This window comes from Octopus sinensis, linkage group LG8 (genome assembly GCF_006345805.1).
Source record: "Octopus sinensis linkage group LG8, ASM634580v1, whole genome shotgun sequence".
Classification (NCBI taxonomy): Eukaryota; Metazoa; Mollusca; class Cephalopoda; order Octopoda; family Octopodidae; genus Octopus; species Octopus sinensis.
Window position 1 is genome coordinate 48,375,087 of NC_043004.1, and position 19,049 is coordinate 48,394,135.

A 19,049-nucleotide genomic window follows, 5' to 3' on the forward strand; every position below is an offset into this window, starting at 1 on the left:
ATTTTCAGTTACCTATTTGTTTGTTTTTAATGTTATAAGAACGGATATATGCTTCTGTGTCCCTACAACAATTTTCAAGATACATACCTGAACACTAGCCTGTATTAACATCTCTACCTATTTTTACAAGACGATCAAGACAAATATCAGAAACATAACTACCAGTTGTAGATGAAATATATACATATATATATATATTTATTTTATATGTGAATGAACAACCAGACTATTTTCAATTTCATTTAACTCCAAAGGTAAAATATTATACTAGACACAACTCTTCTATTCATTTAGTAAACTTCAAATCATTTGTAGGTTCTGTAACAAATAGATGAAGGGATTGACAAATAAAACTATCTTTACAACATATTCTGGAAGAATATTAGGGTCTGGGAAGCAATTTACAAACACATTGTTGCATGTATATCCCACTGAAATGTGGCTCTTTATTCCTTTTTGTGACACCCACCTTATACGTCTTATATAAAGTTTACTTATTGGAATCCCTGTTTTCTGCTTTCCTACATATTCTTTAAGTGAGAATACAGACAGAGAAGAAAATATTTCATTAAATAACGCTACCAATCCTGACATTATGTAAAATAATTGCATGGCACATTCACTGTTACAAAATACAGTCCATTAAACAAATACAAAAATAAAAAGATGCATTTCCTTCAAGAATATTGTTGACATTATAAAAAGGGTAAATGTGGTTGGTGGTCACCATCAGCAACAGCTTACTCGCTGCTACTGTATCATTAAGCCCGGCTAGCTAGGATAGTTCACTTACCGTTCATCACAGCAGGCATGTCAGCTCCCATTGGCATTCCTCCGTCTGGTCCTCCCATCGGTGGAAACTAGCAAAGGCAACAAACAGGGAAGCAGGTCAGAAGTGACTGCGATACAGAAAAGCAAAGGATGGGCAGAACAACAGAATGTGCAACTGAGAGGAGGTTGGACCTTATTAAACCAGAGAATGGGCTGAAGAGATTAAAAAAATAAGTGCCAACCTTTGTCATACCAAAATCCAATTTACAGATATGATAAATACTTAATATTTTTCTTTCAAACGATAAACAGTCTGTAGAAGTATTTTATGCAGAAGAGTGAGTAAAAAGAAAAAAAGCAAGCACTCAACAACTTTGAAAATGATAGAGACCTTATAACAAAACAATGTGTTAAGTTGCAAATGTTTTTTCTTCAGATAATTATTTTACATTTTCAAATTTAATTAAAATCTAAACTGTGACATTAGCTGAAAGATTTGTGGATTGTAGAAATTTGAAATAAATACTGAACACAAAAGACTGGGAACAACTCTAAATCTAGAGAATCTAGAGAAATGAGAATTAGTACTGTGTTAAACAACACAGAGTGAAATCCATGAAGAATCTGAAGAACTATAATAGAATATAAAAGAAATAAAGATTTGGCCAAAATAACGAAGTAATTTAGTTTCTGAAGACTCACAGAGAAGATGGAGTAGAGGGGTGGGAAGGGGACTAGAAGCCATCAGCATGGAAGTTGGTCAAGTCTGATAAAAGATATCTACATGGCCACAGGATATGGCTGAAACTGGTAAAAAGAGTACAGCACACACAAGGGAGGGGGGAAGCCAAAGTGCAATAAAGCAAGACACAGTAATTAAAGGTAGTTGATGTGTGAGTATGTATATGCGCACACACATATTCACACATGCTCACACACAAATTATAGTATATGTGTGTGTATATGTTAAGTAAGTGCACAGCAGCAGGACAATAAACAGTTACTATGGCAGCAAAATAGTGGTAAACACCATCCAAGACAGCAAGTCAGGTCTTCCTATATCTTCAGTCAACATTGTTGGTATCAACAAGCTATGGGAGTTGATACTACATACGGCTCATCTTAACATTACCTAGAAGAGAGAGATGTTAGATGAAGACATGGGAAAGGTAAAATTTTACCAAAAGATAACCGTAGCACGCCAACTGACTGATGTCCACTTATCAATGAAGATTAATTTAGAAAGTCAATGATTGTAAGCTGGGCGATAGCAAGAACAGGTGAAACAGTTGTTGTTGCAACACACTAATTCATGTTTTCGGCCAAAATGAAAAAAAGGACATTGAATATTAACATAAAAGTAGAAATATTAATTTTTTTTTAAAACTTGGACAACTAGACTAAGAAGAAGACAAATTAACTCGTTTAAGTTTGTGCTTATATATTTCTAATCGCATGTACTTTGACATCTCTTAACATCTGACAGTGAGGATTAAAATATTTAGAAAAACTTGGAATTAAAAAATATCTAACTACCATTTTAATACTTGTCTCAAGACAGACATATTGGTTACTGGATTGTACTTGTCAAGATAAGTTTATAAGTATTTCACTACAAATATTTTATCTTTTGGAAAAAAAAAATTAATAAAAACAAGTGTAACTTAAGGCTCAGTTTTTTTTTTCTTACAACAACAAGAACTTAAAATTTATTTTTCAGATCAAAGATTTTTCACATTTATCTTTAGGTTATTCACATTATTGATTAAATTAAACTAAACCCTATGAAGGGTACAGAAGATAACTTTTGCTTCAAATGAAAATATCTTGTCTAATTAACAACAACTCTGACACTATATACAATAAAATCAATGTACATAATAGACTAGTTAATTTTTTTTTTAAACAAAAAAAAAACCTTTTCTGGAGAACAACAAACAAAAGCCAATAGATATAAGCTGATATCATGCAAGGTGAGAAAGAGGACAATTTAGTGTCTTTACTAATATCATACCAAACATGCTTTCAGTAATCATCTGCAATCAATTCCAGAGGATTCCACTGCACTATTTGTACTTCAAAAGGGATCACAGGCAGTGGATTTAACAAGAATTGCTACTGAATGCTAATCTTTACAAAATGTCGAAAGTAATATAATTAATATGGATAACTTTCACCAAATTACTGGGACCAAATTAAACTGCTTGATTAGATATTTAAATTGTTATTGTTATTTCTGGTACACTTTGATATTTCCAGGGAAACACTCAGTCCACAAACGACAAACAACATACATTTTGTTATTGTTTTGGTAAAACTTCTGTTTCACCATGAAGAATCGACACATTCCAACTGATTTCACAAAAGTAGTAGTAATAGTAGTAGTCACAACAACAACAACAGCAACAATAATAATAATAATAATAAACATTCAATGTAATTTAACAGTGAGCAGACTAATCGAATAAGTAAATATTGTCTAGAAATTCTAATAGTAAACAAGCAATAACGTTTTAATAGCTGACAACAGATTGGTTAGTGAAAAAGTCTAAATAAGGAAGAGTAGCAGAATTAGATACAAGACCGTGGAACATTTACTAATGATGATGATGATGATGATGGAGACAATACAAACATTTAAAAAAAACAAAAGGGGGCTCCCTCCTATCTCTATAGGATTGGTAATTATTTTATCAATCCTGGGAGGGTGAAATGCCAATTTGACATCAATAATATCGCAATGAATTTTAATGAATATAAGTGTGTGCACACACACAGGTGCATACACAACTGTGTTGTTAACAATTTCACATCCACGTTTTCAATTGCTAACATTGATTTTAAGAAGGTATTTTACAAATAAATTAAGTATTTTCTCATACCAACCCACCCTCACTAAAGCAGAGGTGACAGTGAAGTCAGTAATGACCCAATGTAACAGCTGCAGCCAAGTATGAACTCCAGCTGCTCACATCATAACAACTTGGCCACCTCACTTCTCATTGAAAAGTGTGTGTGTGTGTGTGTGTGTGTGGTGTGTGTGTGTGTGGTGTGTGTGTGTGTGTGTGTGTGTGTACGCATGTGTATATAGATACACACATTTATTTTAAATTAAAAAAAAAAGAGATAATACTGATAACCAATGTTTGAAATAATTACGGTGACAATACTGAATAAATAATGGTGAATTATAGTTCATTTATTCTGCATTATAATAAATGAACTTAATTAGAATAATTCGCTAACTAACTGTGTGTGTGTGTATATATATATATATATATATATATATATAATATTATTGAGCAGTGTGTAAATGTTGTGCTATTTTCTATCACAATAAGAAATATCCTATTTATAGAAATAATATCAATAGCTTTTTTTAATACTGGTACCTACCCCAAAACTTATAAGAACTGAATACAGGTGATTTAATTAGCTCTTGGTATATATGTGGTAGTTATTTTATCAACTGCAGAATGATCAAACTTGGCTTCAGTGATAGTTAAATTCAGAACATCAAGGGACATAACTACATAATTCAGAACATCGAAGGACAAAGACGAGATGATAATTCCTAATGCAGGTGCAAAGATATGAAATTGGAGAAAGGGATTTGTTGATAGAATCAACCCTTAGTGTTTGAATTGTACTTTATCTTACAAATCTAGCAAGGATGAAAGGTTAAGTTAACCCTAGTGGGATTTGAAACCAGAAGACAGAAAGGGTCAGAACAAATATCACAAGTCTTTCTGTCTATTGCTCTAACGAATCTGCCAACCACTGCCATTCATGATGATGATGATGGTGTTAGGCAGAACTGTTAAGAGTATCAGACAAAATGCCATGTGGTATTCTGTTTGCCTCTTTAGATTAAGAGTTCATATTCAACTAAGTTTGCCTTTCAACAATCTGAGTTGATAAAATGACTAGTACTCGGGTCACTGGTTGCAAATGACCCTTCCCCTTCAGAATCGTTGGCTTTGTGCCTAAATCAGAAAACATAATAATAATAATAATAATCCTTTTTACTATAGGCAGAAAGTCTGAAATTTGGGAGGAAGGGATAAGTCGCTTACATCAACCCTGAAAGGATGAAGGGCAAAGTCAACCTCTGCAGACTTTGAACTCAGAATGTAAGGATGGATGAAATGCTGTTAAGCATTTTGCCCAGTGTGCTAATGATTCTGCCAGCTCACCACCTTAATAATATGAATAATAATAATTAATTAATTAATTCATTCATTCATTAGTTAATTAACAATCATCACCTACAATCCAAGAAACAAACTTGGTTCGAGATATTGTAATTTCTCCTAAAGAGCTATGAAATTACAGAACAAAAATGTGACGCTAAGGCAATGACAAAAACAAACAAACAAAAAAAATCAAATTAATTATGACTATGAATGAGAAGCTACAAATCAATTCATGCTCGATGCAAATTTATGAATTATATGTGTGTGTGTGTGTGTGTGTGTGTTTATGTGTGAGTGTGTGTGCATATTATAGAATATATATATATATATACATGCACAGACCCAGTCTAAGACTGATTTGTAAGCTACATAAACATAGTTTTGGACTCACCCCTGCCATATTTGGCATACTAGCTTTCATCATGCCATACATGCCATCACCAGAACTCGTAGAATCTATAAATTGCAGAAAGAAAATTATCATTTCATTATTTGAAAACAAATGATCGTTTTTTTCTTCATTTTCTTTGTTCTTATTATACATCTATTCTTCCATTAGTTTTGCTGGGAGGATATTTGATGTGTAGAAGAGGAACCTGTTGTCACTTAATTTAACTAAGATTTGTATATGTCTTATCCAGCAGTACAATAGAATAGCTGAGCGCAGTAATAGTTCAGTACTGTTTACTCACAGTTACTGGACCTTCAATGATAACAAAGAGAATCAGAAAAAATAAATAAATCAATCAATCAATCAATAGATGTCAAGGAAATACAATTGTCCCTACCTTGTGGACTTGGCATAATCGGCGTTCCTGGAGCCCCTCCTGTAGCAGGTGGACCCTTAAAATAGTCGGAAAAATACTTTATAGCAGGAATTTAAAATTAAAAAAAAAAACAAGAATAGCAAACTTCAAGTTTTATACCTTTCAACATGTATCACCATTTGCAAATATTTACAGACTTCACATAACATACTGATCTTCATTTGGTCAAGCCAAGTAGCTTGCTAGAATTAGCAGTTAAACTACCCTCAAATTATATATTGTCATCTTTAAAAGTAAAGGGGATACATTGGGTTAATGTAGTATTAGATACCTAATAATGTAGTTATTAATACCTAAAAGAAGGATGTACAGTTATGACTAGAATATCTTTGGTAGTAGGCTTGCTAAATCAGAGCAGGTTACAGCTGAAGAACAACATTAATCTAATTCATTCAGTCTCTACAAATACTGCTTTTAACAGAAGCATGCATCAAAATATTTTCTGGAAACAGAACTTTAAACTTTTGAATAATTTCATTTTGGACTGATCACCAATGAAGATATTAGGAAGAGCTCAAAGTGGAAACTTACTACATGGCAAGCAGACAGCAGCAGAAATTTTCAGAACTCCTATCAAGCAAGTGTTCCTGGCACATTAAGGTAACCAGGTCCACCTAGGTCATGACTCCTAGGTTTTCTCCTACTGTTCCCAAAATGCAACCTTTACGAGGATTGAACCAGGAGCCTTCCCTGAACTGTGGCATATATCACCCAGCCACAAAGACCACTAAAACAACTTGCATAGTAGATCTATTTCAAACTAGGTTTCCCTCCTATTCTCTGTTTAGCAGCTTGCAATATTCTCTTCCAGCTCCAGCTATTGTTTCTCTTCGCTTATAGCTACATTAAGCTCTCCTCAGATGTCTCTGACAGGCATTTTATTATCGCTATTTTCAGAAATGAAATGATTGATACTGAAGTATTCGATAATACCATATTAATATCAGAAAGTATATAATCCTTTCTGTTAAATTGGGATCACAAAACAATTATATGAAAAAAGACTAGAGAATGACTTTCAACCAAAACTAGACTGCTGTTTCGTACAAAGGTGAGGTTGTCAAACATCAACTCAAACAACTATCTCATTTATATCATAATCATCTGTCCACAATAGATCTTATAAATATGCTCACACAGTTGCTCAAGGGAAATGAGGGGTTTCACAATATTTGTTGTGTACAAAATGATTCTGCAGTGAATTTAATAACAGTAGAATAGTCACTGAATCCTCAATGTTTCACATACACAACAAACATCTTAAACAATAGGGAGACGAACAAGAGACAAGTCATATAAGAAAAAGAAAAATCACAGTAATTTATAGAAGAAGCTGGAGAACAGACTTACATTATAACTGCCAGGTGATGCTGATGAATAATTTATCTAGAAAAATAAAGGATGAAAAAAATATTAAGAAAATCAAGCTGAGGAAAACACAACTTCTTATTTAAGTAACAAGATTTTGATATACAATACCTCCATATTTTTATAAACTTATCTAGAATTAATTAACATATATGATCAGACCATACAATTATCAAATGCAGTTATCACATAACAAAAGCTAAGTCAACACTCAAATAAAAACAGAGTTATCATATACCCAAACCTTAAAGTTAATAGTTAACAATATGCACCACAGCTATTACATAGATAATGGTAAAATACAGCACCTAGCTAAATGCTATGTTACACCTGGAAGTCTTGTAAATGTTACACCTAAGACCAGTAAAAATGCATTAACTTGTTGACTGTGTCACAGTGTTTTGTTACAGTAATACATATGACAGTCTTGTAACACTAGTACACCTGGTAATTCTATAACAGTGTTACACTTGGTAATTCTGGAAGAATATTTTAAACTTTGCAATAATAGGCCAGTGTTATAATTGTCAGTTCTTTGACTGTGTTCATTTCATCAGTGCAACTCAGCTGATATTCTGTTCCTTCTGCCATTTCAACTGTTATAAACAAATTAATTTATTATATGTTGTAATTATTATTAAACAAAAAAGTAGAGAAAATAACTTACTGATGAAGATGTTGGGGGCCATGGTCTGTTTCCTTGTCCACCAGGCCTGAGAAAAAATAGGAAAAGAGAAGTGAACATTGTTACATTATAACCTTACATGGATCCCTTAAGTTATTTAAAAACAATACAAGGGTAATTGTACTGCCTTAAAAGTAATTCAAAATTTAATAAGGTTTTCAAAGCAACACATTTGATAATGATTTCTATATTTTCTTATTTTTGGTTCGTTTTACATCTATTTTTCTACATTTGCATGGATTAGTTATGATGAGGCATGGTTCTACAGCCAGATACTAACCCATATCTGTTTTCCAAAATAAGGGATCTCTTATTCCACAATATTTAACACAATCCAAAGTAACATGATGATGTGTGCATGTTCTAGCGTGCACACACACACACACACACCTTAGTAAGAAGTGGATGGAGTAGAGACAGAAACCTAGTCTGAATACAGAATGGACTCCGTTAAAAGTACCCAAGAGCTTGATGATGGTGCTAAGCTGGGTGACAGTTTAGGTCTACCACTGAATCCCTTTTTGGTATATGCTATTGTGGTCTTCAAATTGTTACTGAACTAAAAGGGATCAGTGGCATAAGTTAAATGAAAAATAGTCTCAAGGAAAAATCAGGCCCTATCTCTATCTAAGGCATTTATATAATATCAACATTGGGAAAAGCTGGTTAAGCTTCGTAAAGTTTACAAGTAAAAACATGGCTCAAAATTTATTGCCAAACTATAAACAAATACTAAATATTCCTCTCAATCAATTCTATATATATTTTCACCTGTATTTAAGTTACAAAATTTGCAACACATCTTAAAAATAAATTCTCCAAATTGGATTAGAATAGGCATGAAATCTGACTGAATTGAAGAATATCATCCTCTTCCTCCTCATTATCATTTAATGTCCGTTTTCCATGCTGACATTGGTTGGACAGTTTCACTGGAGCTGGTGGAACTTGGGGGGGGGGGGCTGTACCTGGCTCCATTGGCTGTTCAGGCATGGCCTTTATGGCTGAATGCCTTTTCTGATGCCAACCACTCCACAGTGTCCTGGGTGCTTTTTTATGTGGCACCAGCACCAGTGCTTTTAGCCTTGAATTTCAGTATAGCCTGAAGATGATTTACTAGCATGGAAAGTGGACGCTAAACGATGATGATGATGATGATCTTTGTGATGTCAAATAATTAAAGGGCAAACAGAAATTTCTTGTTTTTAGTGAAATAAGAAATAATCTGGAGCTGAAAACTATCCTAAAAGAATTAAATGAAATGTTGAACTGTTATATATACAGTAAGACAGCAAGTTCAAATTCGGCTGAAGGTGCATAATTAGTTAATTCAAAGAAAATGACACCTAATGCCGCTCTAGAGGACATTTTTGACACCACCACCACCACCACCACTCCGTTTTCCTTTCTTTGTTTCTGAAACTTAGAGATATTAAAAGCAACTCTGACCTCAGAAACCTAACAATAGGGAGCTTGGTAACCGAAGCTTGTTGCCTCCAGTGTCCAAATAAACCAAAATACTGATTGAAAAATCCAGACAACTGAATTATTTAAGTATATATGGGGATTGTGACGTGTGCCTAATTACAGGTGTTCACTGTGCATCTCCTTTTGCAATAACTACAGGGAAAAATGATCAAAAATAATCTTTACTTACATGCTCATGGGTGGCATGGCACCAGGAGCTGTTGGACCCATACTGTTTGGAGGTGGACCTCTGATGCCACCGTAATTCTGTATTGTTTCATATACCTAGAAAAATAACAATACAATTTCAACAAGTTATTATTGTTATTATTACCAGTTTAGTAAGTAGAAAAATACAAGTCTACACCATAAAGAAGAACAATGATAAAGCCCCTATTTTCATGCGTAAACTTCCACAAGAGGGTAAAGTAATAAACCAATGTGCCCCCCCCCCCCCCCCCCAATCTTCAGAACAAATTCAAAAGCAATTAAAAAAATATCTGCTACTGATAAACTAGAAAATATTTTCAGCAGTGTTATTATAATCATAACTTCTAACCCAAAATCTCCAAGGACATTTCATGAAGAATGTGTGTCTAAACTGATAATTATAATTCACATTAAAACGTTAATGTCAGTGTTTAGAAGACACAGAGGAAACACTGATATTCATGTTTTACAATTTTACCACATGCAAACTAAATATTTGTGTTTTGTATAGGTTATCCACCCTTGACCTGCAATTCTTTATGTAGATAATCCTTTCTGCTATAGGCACAAGGCTCGAAATTTTGGGAGGAAGGGTAAATTCGGTTACATCAACCTCAGTACTTGACTGATACTTAATTTATCGACCTCAAAAGGATGAAAGGCAAAGTCAGCCTCAGCGGAATTTGAACTCAGAACATAAAGGTGGACAAAATGGCGTTGAGCATTTTGCCCGGCATGCTAACAACTGCCAGCTCAACAACTTTTCATGTAAATAATAATATTTTATAAACTTAAAAGCTTATAAGCAATCACTGTATATTGACCAAAGAAAATAGTCTAATATTGGGGCATACAAGCACTTGAGAGAAAAAATTGGGTTTTCCATATATGTTCATCTCTACATTTTTTCAACAATAAACTTTTAAATAATGCAGATTACTCCTTCCACAAGATTTGTGTACATGGAGGATAAGGTAATGAAACAAGTTGTTGTTGTTGTTGTTGATGCTATCCCATTACAAAAAGCAGGATTTGTTGTCATATGAGAAGGAAAATCTCATTGCTTTGAACAAGGATTTTCATCACTGAAGACAGAAATTACAAACAACTTCACATAGGCACAGGAGTGGCTGTGTGGTAAGTAGCTTGCTAACCAACCACATGGTTCTGGGTTCAGTCTCACTGCGTGGCATCTTGGGCAAGTGTCTTCTGCTATAGCCCCAGGCCGACCAATGCCTTGTGAGTGGATTTGGTAGACGGAAACTGAAAGAAGCCTGTCGTATATATATATATATATATATATATATGTGTGTGTGTTTGTGTGTCTGTTCCCCTAGCATTGCTTGACAACCGATGCTGGTGTATTTACGTCTCCGTCATTTAGCGGTTCGGCAAAAAGAGACCGATAGAATAAGTACTGGGCTTACAAAAAGAATAAGTCCCGGGGTCGAGTTGCTCGACTAAAGGCGGTGCTCCAGCATGGCCGCAGTCAAATGACTGAAACAAGTAAAAGAGTAAAAGAGAGTATCAACACGACTTGATAGCATTTCATTAATTTCTCTAAGATCCCTTATCAAACCACACCTTCTTCTGTCACTTCTTGTAGCTTTAAATCATCAAAGACCAAACAGTTTACACTTCACATTGGTGAAACCAAGCTGTGAATGTCACTGCTAATTAAAACTACAATCAATTGAAGTAAATTAGCCACTTTGGTAAATGGTGACTATAAAAAAAAGAAGTTTAATTCAGACTACATTTTACTACTCTTATTTTTGCTATATTTTACCTGGCTAAAATAACTAGTGATGAAAACAGACAGCTACGGGTCAATGATATTTGAGCAACGAGAAGTAACAGGTAACTGAAAACTAAAGAAAATATGTTAAATAAAAGATGTTACTAACTGGGTTTATTGGGCCCTGCATTCTACCAGGATGGTTCATTCGCTGCATTGGACCAATTCCAGGATGACCTGTTGGAAAATAGGAAAAATAAATGAACTGATAGAAATGATGATGAGAGTAATGTTATGGATATATTTATGATGAATATTGTAGGTGACACTGTACTAATGTTATGTTGTTGACTGAAGTGGGTGAAACAATGGTGTTTGTGATTTGTTTTTTTTCAACAAGAAAGGAAGACATAGTTAAAATTCAATGTTGATAAGACCCAATTAACACTTTAGAATTCAGATTAGCCTTTCAAATCTTATTTCTTCATCAATAACATTAATACACCAACTTGTTGTTTTTGTACGGATATACAGGTGGCGTGTGTACCTACTTCAAAAGAAGAAGTGTGGCAAAGCGGGAGAGAGCAGGACAGAGAGAAAACGAGAGCAACAGTGAGTGGAGATGGTGTTTGTTTTGGGTTTTTAAATGTTTATCACATCGCAAGAGAAGTTGATACATAGATACATATACACATTGTTAAATTAAAGGCGGGAGAGAGGAGGGACACAGAAGAAGTGAGAGAGAAAATGAGATAGTAGATACGTAGATCGAAAGAAAAGTTGACACATTGATACATAGACACATTGTTAAATCAAAGACAAATAATTACAGCAAATAATGGATGTCACTTTCACTTTTCATTACCACACGAGGATAAAATTAACTCACAAGTGGCTGAATACTCCACAGACATGCATACCATTAACATAGTTCTCAGAGAGATTAAGCCTCTCACATAATATGAGGCTGGCTCCTTTGAATTACAGCTACAACTCATTTTGGTCAGCTGAGTGGACTAGAGCAAGATATATCTTCAAGTGGTTGGAAGAAAACGAAAAAAGATCCTATATAGCAACAGGGAAATCTTTTTAGTCGTTAGGGTCACTATGGGTGTTAATCCGGTCCTAACAGCGGGATTTGTGGGTTTCACAGATCTGGAGGCTAAGCTCTCGGGTAAACACCGATGCGCAGGTTGTTGTTAGCAAACTGAGCAAGAGTTGAGGGCGAATGAATACAAGATGGAATAGAAATTATTTCATCTTAGCTTTCACTACTTATACAAAACACGACATTTTTGCCTTACGATATGGAATATTTCCTTTCCTTTGACTCTTTTTTAACAATGTCACTCCATCGGTTACGACGACGAGGATCTTCTTTATCTGATCAACAGAACAGTCTGCTTGTAAAATGAATGCAAAAGTGGCTGAGTACTCCACAGACAGGCATACCATAACTTAGTTCTCAGGAAGATCCAACCTCACACAAAAGTGACAAGGCTGGCCCCTTTGAATTACAACTACAACTCATTTTTGCCATCTCAGTGGACTGCAGCAAGGTGATGTAGAGTACCTTGCTCAAGAATACAGCGCACCACCAGGAATTGTACTCTTGACTTTACGATCGTGGGCCAAATATCCCTAACCACTGGGCCACGCACCTTCACTCTCTTAACCATAAAGAAAAGGAGTGAAGCAATAGAAACAGAGACAGTGACAATTAGACTGAAATACGACAAATCTTTTCTAACTTCTTTACTTTTATTAATGAAGAAGAGAGAAAGACATTTAGTAATAAATAGAGAGAAAGTCTTTCGGGTGTTTATGTTCTCATTCTGAGAGTTCTAGAACGATCAAGTGTTAGTTCTCCCTTCTTTCCCCCACCCCCAGTACTTATTTGCCTTCTTTCATAGTTCTTCATGTCTCTAAGTTGGTGGGGAAAGACCATGTTTATTTTTTTTCAGGCAAGTTTAACGTTTTCTCTACACACTACAAACAAGCCCTACTCCATCCTTTTTTCCCCTCCATACAAAAACTAATGCAAATTTCGAATGGGGGTATAGCTGTGAAAAGAGCCCAGAAAAATGGGTAACACTCCCTATAAAATGGGTGGGGGAGAATAGTTGCCAACAGGTGGCTACACGAAATTCAACTCTATATTTTAAAGAATGTCTTCTACTATAGCTTCGGGCTGACCAAAGCCTCGTGAGTGAATTTGGCATGTTCTTATATCTCTTTTTTTTCTCCCCTTTCACAATTTATTTACAAATATCTGGTTGATATATATGACATAAGATCTCTGTTTTCCTTCTAATTTTCTGATGTTTTTCTAAATATTTTTGCACTGAGGAGAATGGTAATACATAATTAAATTAATTTCATTTAATTATTATTGTAATTAATTTAATTTTTCCCATGTTTTTTCTTACATGTTGGTATTATCATTCGAAACGGTTGTATGCAAAAATTAAATTTAAAAAAAAAATCTTTTGACATTCTTCTCTTCTATTTTTTCTAATGGTTAGTTGTGTTTTATGTAAGATTTTATCTTATACATGCCTATAACAAACATTTTACTTGTTATTTTCATATTTTAAATGCTTGCGATACCAAGCTATTAGTTTGATATGAAGAATCTTTATTAGAAATATATCTTTTTGGTCACCCCAAAAAGTTTAAATTGTTCTACTTGAACTTATCTTTTCTCTCTCTCTCTCTCTCACACACACACACACACACATCATCATTATTATTATTATCATCATCGTTTAGCGCCCGCTTTCCATGCTAGCATGGGTTGGACGGTTCAACTGGGGTCTGGGAAGCCAGAAGGCTGCACCAGACCCAGTCTGATCTGGCAATGTTTCTACGGCTGGATGCCCTTCTTATATATATATTATGCGTGTGTGTTTGTGTCTGTGTTTGTCCCCCCAACTACAATTGTTTGACAGCTGATGAAGACAGCTGATGAAGGTTGGAGGGCATATCAGCCAAAACATATTAACAACAAACAAGATGAGGCCAAATATCCGTCAAATGTAAATAACGTACATAATTCCTCATCTCTTAATTATAGAACTGTATTAACATTTTCAATTAGAACATGGTGTACAGTATATATTTAGCCAGGCATATCAAGCTTCTGGCTTCAAAACCAAGCCCCACTATCGTATCTTCAATACTGAAAATTAATATTAATATTTCAATCTTTGAGTAATATGAAGTGAAGAAGACGCAGTCAAATAGGCCGAAAACATTGATTTAAGACCAACAATGCCACCTTAGATTGATGTATGACCAACTATGCAACTTAGTGAACAGATATCTGCAAAGAAAACAGCCACAACTTATCTAATACAACAGTGGCAGAGGGATCAGTTAGCTAGCCTCTCATAGTAAATGATACTTAGCAGATAATGACGGTTGTACAAATTTCTTCAGGTTCACAGACATTAAAGCTCCAGAAGCTTCTCCTTTAAACAACTACTATTCTCAATTTCATTTGAATATTTTGATAAAGTCAGTGTGAACTAGCATAACTCTTTTACTGGGTTTTAGTTAATGGACTATGGCCATGCTGGTTGATCGTTCATTACTGTGACATCTTGGAATCAATTAGGTAGCTATGGCACCAGTGAAAACTTCACTTTCAAGAGAAAACCATCAGTGGTTACAACAGTTTCCATTACATAGAAGAGAAGAGAAATATTTCTTTCCTTCTAATTACAAATTAATCCTTTAACCACAAAACTAAATTTCATCATTAGTCCAGTAATGGTGTTAAATGTCTACCAAAAATTAGAATTGATATTTTCTGCAAGTCATGTTGCCTCAATAAACTTGACATATTTTAACACACACACACACAAAAAAATAGTTTCAAACATGACATTTCAGGATAGACTAGTGTATAAAACTGCTTTTCACAGTTAAGAGTAGTGAAATTTTGAGTGGATATATCTGATTTCTGCTGTAAATGGGTTAATTAAATAACAACATTGAATATTTATACGCAACTGCTCTTTGGCCATTCAGCTGGTATACCAGCACTTTACCAACCTATCAAATATATCAGAATCACTTTTACTTTATATACACCTGGAAATCATCAAAACAACAAAACAGAAATGTCTTTAATAATTAACTGAAAAGAAGCTTACCTGGCCTTGGGTCCATACTGTTTGGCATTGACATCTGCCCAGCAGCTCCCCCTGGAGGCTACAATCATAAACACAAAAGTATTTACAATATCTAATTATGCAACAGAACATATTCTTATAAATCTTACAATTGCTTCACATTTTGTTTGTAGCAAACACTTTTCAAATATAGAAAGGTATGACCACCACCACCACCATCATCATCTACCATTTGTTTTTTATGCTGGCACAGGTTGGATGGTGTGACAGGAGCTGGCGCTAGGCAGAAGACTGCTCTGGGCTTCACTGTCTGTTTTGGCATGGGGGGTGAACTCCCTAAAAGAGTAGACCATCAGGCTAAAATATTGATAAGCTAACTATAACAACTAAGTATTTATTATACAGTTAATATCTATTAGTTATATAATATACAATACGTATCAACATAAAATAATGCCCTCCTACTCTATCTTCAGCTATGTGAGCTTTTTAATCAAATTCCAGGATACTCTGTCATGTGTGTTATTAATCTAAACACATTACTTCACTCGGATCACTCTTGGTTGTCACTCATAATTAAAAGGTTATTATTTAGCTTGCTACAGCTATGAAAATGTTCAGATTTTCAAAGTCATCAAACCCATGCTTGTATGGACAAATACAAATCATCCAATTGCGTTTAGGCATTAGCAACAAAAAAAAAGGGTCAGTGGGAATTCAGGAAATGCGTGTGTGTGTGTGTGTACAGACACACACACACACACACATTTCTCATGGAGTAAAAGGTTTAAAAAGTAATTTAAGCTCCATTGCTGGGTTTTCAATCCAGTTTCTATATAATTACTGTATGTTTAATGTCATCAAATCTCATTAAACAATAAAAGGGGGTGGGTATTATGAGGCTTTCCAATATGACAACCACATCTCTCTAAACTCTGTCATCCTTCAAACAGAAGAACAGATCTCATTATCTAAAATGAAAGTCAACACATGTCCTAAAGTCTGCTGACATTGTATAAGTAATACATATCAATACAATGCTATATACATGTGTGTATGTGCATGTTTAATGCATGTCATGTCCCTGTACAGTACATCATATTTATATGGGTGTATATGTTGTATACAAGAATGTAGCAATACATGGTAATATGTCATAGATTTTCATAGTTAGAACCAAGTTTTGTAGAATCTGAGTTAATATAAATTACTGATAATTTCTTATATAGCTGAAGAATATGATTCCCAAAAATGATGACAGCTGTGATACTAATAATGGTGAGATACCTATAAACTCCACACTGGATAGTAAGGATTTTCAAGATGGTCCAGTAATATCTATTAACAAAAACTGACAAGCTCAAAGAGGATATGGACATGAAATAAACTTACATTAAAATCTACTTGATTTGGCATCCGAACTGGTCCAGGGGCACGTGGGCCACCTGGAAATCTGGGTGACATGAAGGGCTGGAAACAAAAGAGACATTCATTAAAGTTTATTGGTCCTTGAAATACATTTATATAGACTGAGAAGCTAGAAAATTACCTAAAAATATAAATATATTTTTTTAGTTTTACTGAAGGCCACAGTAGTAAATGATTAACATTATATCAATTAGTTGTTATTGATACTAGTTATCAGTTTTTACTAATTAGTAAACATACATCTCTTGATCTTCCAATAATCCTAATATACTCATTATGTTCACTAATTGTCATATAGGCTTTTTATCAAGTTTGCACACTAAAATCAGTCTTCATATTAACTGATGTTAATTTCCTAATTAATCCAGATAGTTATAAATATCAATATTACGGGAAGTAAAACAGTTGCACAAATAAATTCAGACTCCCCCGCTATTTTTCAAGTCTGACTTGAAAAGCTACAAAAGAGATGGCATAGAGAAAAAATTTATGTAGTAATAATAACATTTGCATTATATGAATTAAATTAATAAAGAGTGGAATATTTTTAGGCCATAAATGGGAATTAAAAGTATAAAGGGTTTTGATGTGTCCGGAAGAATTTCTAAACTTTCCAATGTCACTCCAGAACTTCAACTAATAGCAAGATAGTCTGTCATAGAATTCCTATTAAGTTTTCCAATGAGAGAAATTACCTTAATTTGCAAAATCAGTTAATGAAAAAACATAAATGTATTTGAAAGTTAAGCAGACATGCTACTGGCTAAAGCATTCAACACAACCTGTACTCGAGAAAAGTGCCAACTGAAGTGTTTAGTGGCTTTAAAACCATTTGGCTTTGGCCATGCTGGAGCACCGCCAAGATTTTAGAAACTATGAATATCTTGCAGTAACGTAAGAAATTCTAATACTGAATGGAAATTATATAAAGTCAGAAGGATCATTTTAATTCATTTGAGAAATATATTTTTTTTAAAGTTCAAAAACAAAATTTAGTAAACATGATGAACTGGTGTTTTAATACAAGGCAGCAGAATAAAACAAAAACAAAAAGAAGAAATAACAAAAAATAAACAGCTCTCAATCCACATTGACAGTTGTAAGAACAAGCATATAGGTTTTTTTTTTTTTTTTTCAGTAATCATGCAGAGAACATTCCAACATCACTTACCAAACTTCATCTGTATGTACAGATGGGGCAAATTAAAAGTAAAATAAAACAAAAGAATACTCTGGAAACTAAAGATTTGTGTTACATCTCAACCATTATTGAATTAGAGAAAGTTTGGAGACTAGAGAGAGAGAGATTTCACATACACATTCATTGGTCTTTAGCAGAAAACAAAGAGAGGGAGAGATATACAGGTGATAATTATGTTGATGACATCTACCTGGCCTTCTTGTCATAACAAGTGTCTTCTAAGTAGACTAACATGACCTTCATTTCTGTTTAGTCAAAGGGGACAACTGACCGACCAACTAGTTACTTTTCTTCCATTCTTATCTTTCTCAGAACATAAAAGAAACGGGTAGAAACCTATTTCCCACATGAGTAATGGTGGTTTGGCTATATTTCTGTTTGTCAATGTTCTTACATCGAGCTCTATAGACCACAGCTGGAACCCAAGTAAATGTAGACGTATAACTTGATATTTTTACCCAATATAATAGAAGCGTGTAGTCCATTTCTACTGGATGACTTCTACTAATTTTTTACATGTCCAAATATAGCAGCATGAACTTGTTATACTAGTCTTTACATTTCAAAATGGCCTTGGTAAAGTAACAGTCATGAGGTGTGTTTACAGAAGAGAGAGACCATGTAAAGGTTTATGAATTCACTTATACAAACGAATATTCTCAACTTATCAACATCGGTTTTTTAAGATGACAAAGGAAAGCACAAAATGTAAAACTGAAGTTGCTAATAATTACAATTCAGTGATATTTTAAAACTAGACTATATTCAATACAACTAATTCAGAATTTTGAGCCAGAATTGAAGTCAGATTGTTGGTTGAAGATTAGATGATGCAAATATGTACATGGAAGAGATACATGAAGTCACTGCTGCTATATTATTTGGGTTAGTGAAACAACAGAAATAGCCAAAAGCAGAAGAAATTGGAAGGACATGTCAATCACAGAAAAAACGAGGTTTTATTTGCAGTTTTGATTCACGGAGCAGAAATAAAAATTAACTTTAGTGCAACAAATATA

General features: G+C 34.1%; 1 protein-coding gene across 7 annotated transcripts in view; it reads right to left on the reverse strand.

Moving 5' to 3' along the window:
* Positions 1-19,049, reverse strand: part of LOC115215229 (single-stranded DNA-binding protein 3) — a 194,236-nt gene that overhangs the window by 31,492 nt on the left and 143,695 nt on the right. For all 7 annotated transcript variants that reach the window (XM_029784459.2, XM_036505380.1, XM_029784456.2 and 4 more), the window contains 9 exons: positions 16,794-16,871; positions 15,423-15,480; positions 11,432-11,499; positions 9,505-9,599; positions 7,830-7,875; positions 7,145-7,180; positions 5,756-5,810; positions 5,359-5,423; positions 794-860 (listed from right to left, as the gene is read on the reverse strand). In XM_029784459.2, coding sequence (XP_029640319.1) covers positions 794-860; positions 5,359-5,423; positions 5,756-5,810; positions 7,145-7,180; positions 7,830-7,875; positions 9,505-9,599; positions 11,432-11,499; positions 15,423-15,480; positions 16,794-16,871 — 568 coding nt within the window. The remainder of the gene's footprint in view (positions 1-793; positions 861-5,358; positions 5,424-5,755; positions 5,811-7,144; positions 7,181-7,829; positions 7,876-9,504; positions 9,600-11,431; positions 11,500-15,422; positions 15,481-16,793; positions 16,872-19,049) is intronic.